Consider the following 6436-nt stretch of genomic DNA (forward strand, 5'->3'; position numbering starts at 1 on the left):
GGCTCTGTCCCCAGCTGAGGGGAGGCGGCAGGCAGACAGAGATGGCAGCCAGCCTGGGGAGCCCTCTGTGGCCCAGAGTTGTGCTGGCCTGTGGGCACGGTGGCCTGCAGGGTGGTCACCCTCCAGCACCCACTGAGGATCTTGTGGGCCTTCACCCCCGGGTGCTGTGGGGCGGGGGAGACCTACTGAGGCCAGGAAATCGGGCCACGGGGAGCTGGGACAGTGTCATGAATGAGATGACACGTGAACATGCTCCTCTGACCCAGTGACTGGCAGAGGACTCAGCGGCTGCCCTGAAGAAGGGACCCGCCTCAGCGCAGCCTGGTCCCGTGGTGGGGCCTCAGGCCTCGTGCAGGCAGCACCTGGCAGCCACAGTCCCAGGGAGCCTGAGCAGAGGTGGCAGAAGGTCAGTGGAGACGGGGTTGCCAAGACCCTCTGTGAGGGTAGAAATGGCCCCCAAGAGGCTGGGGACGAAGCTCGGTCGGCAGGGTGCTGGCCGTGGGTGCCCCAGGTCCTGGTCCAACCCCCAGCACCACAGGAAGAAAGGAGAAAGCAGCCCCCAAGAGGCCCAGGCTGCAGACTCCGAGGCCCGTGGACACGTCACCTCCTGTGGCAGGCGGGGCTCTGAGCTGCAGCTACCTGGCCATCTGGGGCCCGGGGTCCTCACGGGAGGAGGCAGGAGGGCCAGAGTCAGAGAGGGACGCCGAGACGCTGCACTGCTGGCTCTGGAGCTGGAGGAGGGGCACACACCCCTGCTGGGCCTCAGGAGGGACCAGCCCGGCTCCCCTGGACTTCCGCCTCCTGCTCTCCAACCTGCCTCTAGCCCGTGGGAGACCTGCCTCCTCAGGCAGAGGAACAGGGACTTCCCGCCAGGCACCAGGGGACAGAGGAGGGAGACCCTGGAGAAGCCTCTGAGACCCACCTGGGATGCCCGTGCTGGACCTGCCTCCCGGGGAAGGGCAGAAAGCCCACGTGGACAGCATCGCCCAGGTGCAGGGGCCGCAGCCAGCCTTAGTTCAGAGCTCCCTGAGGGCGGGAGCCAGCCTCCTCCCTCGGGCCTCCTCGGCTGGGGGTCCCTCGCTGTGGGGCTATTCCAGACCCACGTCTGCCGGTGGCTGTCCCGGGGGCCCGCCTTAAATACAGAGTTCTTAAAGTAGCCATGGCCGGCCTTCCCAAGCGGGTCCCCAGGCTATATGGCCTCTCTTAGCATCCCGGGGAGGGGGGTGCAAAACTGGGCCAGGGACAGTGTGCTTCACACGGGGTGGGTCACCCTGGCGGCACACAGACGCACCCCTCTGGGTCTTCACCACTGAGGCCGAGCAGCCAGAGGATCCCCAAGGGTGCAGAGCGGCGGGGCATGATGGGACTGCGTCCAGCATCCGTGGCCCTGGCCAGTAGGATCCCACCGTCTCTGGTGAGCCTACAGTCCCTTGGAGCCTAATTCACGACCCTCCCATCGCCCTGACACCAGGAAGGCCAGGGATGCCGCAGGCGCTCAACAAGCATTCAAGTGCTGGAGATGAGATGGGGGGGCCCCGGGGGGCCCAGGCCAGCACCTGCCGCTCCAGGGGACGCGGGGTCCCAGTGCAGACCTGGCGCCAAGAAAGACCAGGCAGATGTGAGGTTGGCTTTGTGCTACAGGCAGCCGGTAGGCAGGCTGCTGGGCAGTGTATTTCTCGGTGGACGTCCCAGGCGGCTCCCGGGTGGAGGCGGCGCTCTGCGGCCCTGCAGCAGGCTGCAGAGGCGTTGCCGTGGCTAGTCCCCCTCTGGCCAGAGGATCTCGCGGGCGGTGCGGTGGGACTCCTCAGGGGGAGGCGGAGTGTCCCCAAGAAGGCCCAGGCGAAGCGCCTGGTCTCCTGGCCCCCAGGGCGTTGGGGCAAATCTCGGTCTGAGGCAGAAGAATCGGAAGCCATCTCATTTCAGCGCAGCTGCAGACTCCAAAGCATTTTCTCCAGGAAAATAAAAACGGAAAAGAAAACCCGCCCAGTCCTCAGGAGTGATTCCTCCTTCAGACCTGGATTTCAACGGGGCCTGTTTGCTTCGGGGAGGGGGGCCGTGCTGGTCTTGGCAGTTCCTAAGGGCCAGGGAGGGCAACACGTCCTGTCCCCAAGCTCAGTCCTCGCCCTCGATGGCATAGAGGCCGGCCTCCCATCGTTCTGCCATGGCGTTTTTGTGCCGGGTCACCCGAGTGGCCTCCAGGATCTGCACCAGAAAAGGCAGTGTCTTCAGGGTCCTGCCCTCAGCAGGCACCTTGGCACTGCCAAGTCACAGACAAGGCCTACAACAGGGGACAGGACCCCCTCCTCTGTCTCAGGCCTCTACTCCTGGCAGCTTGACCAAGGAACCTGCCGACTCCCACCGAGGAACTCCCCAGGGAAGAAGTCTGGACTCAGCTCCAGGAGGACGGATTGCCCTCTGAGATGGCTGCACTTCCACACTCACCCCTCACAGAAGTGCCCTTGCCTGGTGGTGCTAGAGGGAGGCTGAGGCCAGGACGCCAGAAAAACCCCCTGATCTGAGCCCAGCCCTCCACCTGGTGGAAGCAGGTGAAGCCCCGCAGCCATCACGGCGGAGTCCAGCAGCACCCACCTTGGCGGACACCACGCCCCCCCCCCCAGCCGGCTGGGCCCCACCCTGGAGCGGAGGAGGCCAGAGGAGGAGGACCCGCAGGAGGATCTGCGGGATGGGTGGCCACTGTGCGTCGACTCACCTCTGAGTTGACCCGATCCGCGGGGTTGATGCCTGCGTACTGCGGAGAGAGGCCGGTCAGCCCCGGTCCTTCCCCGGTCCTCCCAGGAGCCTGCCTGAAGGCCTCCCACACCCCTCCCTCCAACTCTCCTAGGGTCCCCACCGCCCAGACTCAAGTGGTCACCACACGGCCCCCTCACGCCACCCTGGGCGCAGCCTCCCGGTCCCCCAGACTGGGGCTCCATGGGGAGCAGGCCTGGCTGGGAGGCGAGGATCACCCTGGCCCGCCTGGCCTGGGGCCCGTCCCACGCACCCAGAGCTCCTTCTTCCTCTGCCCAGCCGCTTCCGCTGCCGGGGCTTCTGCCTTCCACACCAGGCCCGAGTGCAGGCGGATGGGGGTGAACACGGGGGACTCGGACACAGAGTAGCTGCCCACGATGCCTGGGGACGGGGAGTGGGAGAAAGAAGGGGCATCAGTGGGCAGACCCACCGTCAGACCTCCGCTCAGCTGACAGATGGACAGGCAGCAGCAACTGATCCTGACAGATCGACAAAAATAACCAGTCAGGAGACTCTGGGTGGACAGCTGGACTCAGTCATCAAGGCAAAGAGCAGCGAGCGACAGGGATAGACCATGTTGAACAGGAAGGACCACGGAGATGATAGACACTGGCGAACCCCTCTGCACCTCGTAACAAATCATCTGGGTCCGTAAGGTGAAAGCCCTGAGGCAGACTTGACATTTCTCCAAAATCTCTCCCCTCCCCGAGAGCCAGCCTTCCACTCTGCCTCCATTTCTGTTCCCCGGCCGCCCCTTCTCACCTGATGCCCGCGAGGAGCTCCTGGAGTCCGGCTCACCGTCCTCCTCTGGTGGCGGAGAGAAGACCTCTGGGAAGAGGGCACTCCTCCGCTCCTCCGCCACCTCACGCTCCCGGCGCAGGACGCTCTCCACCTCCCTCTCCAGCAGATCCGAGGAAAGGGACTTTTGCAGCCTCAGCACTGGGGTCCCCGCCGTCTCCCGGCCCCAGGCCTGGGGAGCCTCAGCCTGCTGAGGGACATCTGGGGCCCTGAACCGCAGAGGACGCAGGCGGAAGTGATCCCACCGGACCAGGCCCTCGCCGGCCAACGGGGCTCCCCGGAGGGGCTGGGCAGACTCCTGCCTGGTGCTCAGGGGCTTTCCAGAGGACTCTGGGAGCTGCCTCTGAGACCCCGCGGCCCTGGGAGAGGCCACAGCCCTGACCCCCTCGGCGGAGAGGCCGCTGGGCTTGCCATGGGGTCTGAGGGCCGAGATCTGCAGCTGGGGGCCCTGGGCGGCCAGGTAGGGCTGGTAGGCCTCGGGGGAGATGCGGCTCACTTTCCTGGAGGCCGGGGCGGGGTCAGCCGCCTGGGCGTCTGGAGTGGGACCCAGGATGGAGTCGGAGCTCACACTTCTTCTGAGTCCAGGCTGGGGGTCCTCGGAGGCCCAGTCGGGCGTGGATGCCCGGGCCGCCTGCAGGCCCTCCCGCCGGTGGTCCTCCTCGCGCTGGGTCTCCTGAACCATGTCCCGCTGCACGTACAGTGATGGGCGCCCCCTGTCCCACCGAGGGGCCTCGGCCAGGCTCACCCTGGTCAGCACTGGCCTGGTGGGGATCTCCACCAGCTCCTGGCAGCCAGCCGCCCGACGAAGCCCCCTCTGCTCCCGCAGGTCGGCCTCGCGCTCCTGGGCAAGTCGGATCTCCCGCTCGATGGGCGTTTCCTTGGGGGCCTCTGGTGACTCCACTCGGGGCCGGGAGCCAGGGTCACGGACAGCGGGGATGCTGGACCCCAAAGGCCGACCCCGGCCCTTCTTCTCCCTGAACAGCTCCCTCACCTGGGGCTCACGGGGGACCACACTCCCATTGGCCAGGGGAGGCCTGCCTGGGGCCGGCAGAGCTGGGCTGGGCCCTGGAGGGGCACACGGGGGGGCAGCCCTGGTGGGGGGCCTGGGGGGCGCCCTCGTGGCGTTGGCCTGCTCCAGGGTGATGAACTGCCGTCTTGCTGCCAGGAAGTCGATCTGTTCCCTGTCAATCCTGTCCTCCTCCAGGGGGGTGGACTGCAGGTGGCCCAGGGGCCCGGGGTCCCCGTGGTCAGAGGCGCCGCCGAGCGTGGCCACCGTGCCACCCTTCCTGACTGCCTGGCCCTGGAGGACGGCCCAGCGCTCCTGCTCCAGGTCCTGCCGCTGCCTGGGGAGCACACTGCTGGCACGCGGGTGGTGAGTCCGCGTGTCCCCGTCCTTGTCGTCCTCCAGGCAGAGTGGTCTCAGGGACCACTGGCCAGCGAAGGCCTGCCTGCTGTGGGTCGCCCCGGTCTTCACCAGGTCCACCTGGGCCTTAGGGTCAGGGGACCGTGCCTGTGGCCTGTCCTGGTCCCAGCCAGCCTCCTCGGGCCCCACGCCCACCAGCGCGATGGCGTAGCTGGTGTCTCCGTCCAGCGCCAGGCCAGTGATGCGAGCCGAGTGCGGGATGCTGAAGATGGGGTACCTGGTCACCCGGTCCATCTTCTGGGGTTTCCTGGCTTGACTTTCCTCTGGCGGATGGAGACCTCTGGACTCACTGAGGGAGAAAGGAATGACAGCCCCCCAGGTCACAGCCCCCAGGTCACAGCCCCCAGGTGACAGCCCCCAGGCCAGAGCCCCCCAGGTCACAGCCCCCCAGGTCATAGCCCCAGGTCACAGCTCCCCAGGTCACAGCCCCAGGTCACAGCTCCCCAGGTCACAGCCCCCCAGGTCACAGCCCCCCAGTCAGAGCCCCCCAGGTCACAGCCCCCCAGGTCACAGCCCCCAGGTCACAGCCCCCCAGGTCACAGCTCCCCAGGTCACAGCCCCAGGTCACAGCTCCCCAGGTCACAGCCCCCAGGTCACAGCCCCCCAGGTCACAGCTCCCCAGGTCACAGCTCCAGGTCACAGCCCCAGGTCACAGCTCCCCAGGTCACAGCCCCCAGGTCACAGCTCCCCAGGTCACAGCCCCCAGGTCAGAGCTCCCCAGGTCAGAGCCCCCCAGGTCACAGCTCCCCAGGTCACAGCCCCCAGGTCACAGCCCCCCAGGTCACAGCCCCCCAGGTCACAGCTCCCCAGGTCACAGCCCCCAGGTCACAGCCCCCCAGGTCACAGCCCCCCAGGTCACAGCTCCCCAGGTCACAGCCCCAGGTCAGAGCCCCCCAGGTCACAGCTCCCCAGGTCACAGCCCCCAGGTCACAGCCCCCCAGGTCACAGCTCCAGGTCACAGCTCCCCAGGTCACAGCTCCCCAGGTCAGAGCCCCCAGGTCACAGCCCCAGGTCACAGCCCCCAGGTCACAGCTCCCCAGGTCACAGCCCCCCAGGTCACAGCCCCAGGTCAGAGCCCCCCAGGTCAGAGCCCCCAGGTCACAGCCCCAGGTCAGAGCTCCCCAGGTCACAGCCCCCCAGGTCAGAGCCCCCAGGTCACAGCCCCCCAGGTCACAGCCCCCAGGTCACAGCTCCAGGTCACAGCTCCCCAGGTCAGAGCCCCCAGGTCACAGCCCCAGGTCACAGCCCCCAGGTCACAGCTCCCCAGGTCACAGCCCCCCAGGTCACAGCCCCAGGTCAGAGCCCCCCAGGTCAGAGCCCCCAGGTCACAGCCCCAGGTCAGAGCTCCCCAGGTCACAGCCCCCCAGGTCAGAGCCCCCAGGTCACAGCCCCCCAGGTCACAGCCCCCAGGTCACAGCTCCCCAGGTCACAGCTCCCTAGGTCATAGCTCCCCAGGTCACAGCCCCA

General features: G+C 67.4%; 1 protein-coding gene across 1 annotated transcript; it reads right to left on the reverse strand.

Annotated features, from left to right (window-relative positions):
* Positions 1-2112: 2112 nt before the first annotated feature.
* Misp (mitotic spindle positioning) lies at positions 2113-5203 on the reverse strand. Its single transcript, XM_026413902.2, has 4 exons — positions 3511-5203; positions 3002-3129; positions 2711-2749; positions 2113-2202 (listed from the first exon to the last, which is right to left on the reverse strand). The coding sequence occupies exons 1-4, from the start codon at positions 5201-5203 to the stop codon at positions 2113-2115; spliced, it is 1950 nt and encodes a 649-aa protein (XP_026269687.2).
* Positions 5204-6436: the final 1233 nt, after the last annotated feature.

The sequence above is a fragment of the Urocitellus parryii genome, chromosome 3 (assembly GCF_045843805.1).
Source record: "Urocitellus parryii isolate mUroPar1 chromosome 3, mUroPar1.hap1, whole genome shotgun sequence".
NCBI lineage: Eukaryota > Metazoa > Chordata > Mammalia > Rodentia > Sciuridae > Urocitellus > Urocitellus parryii.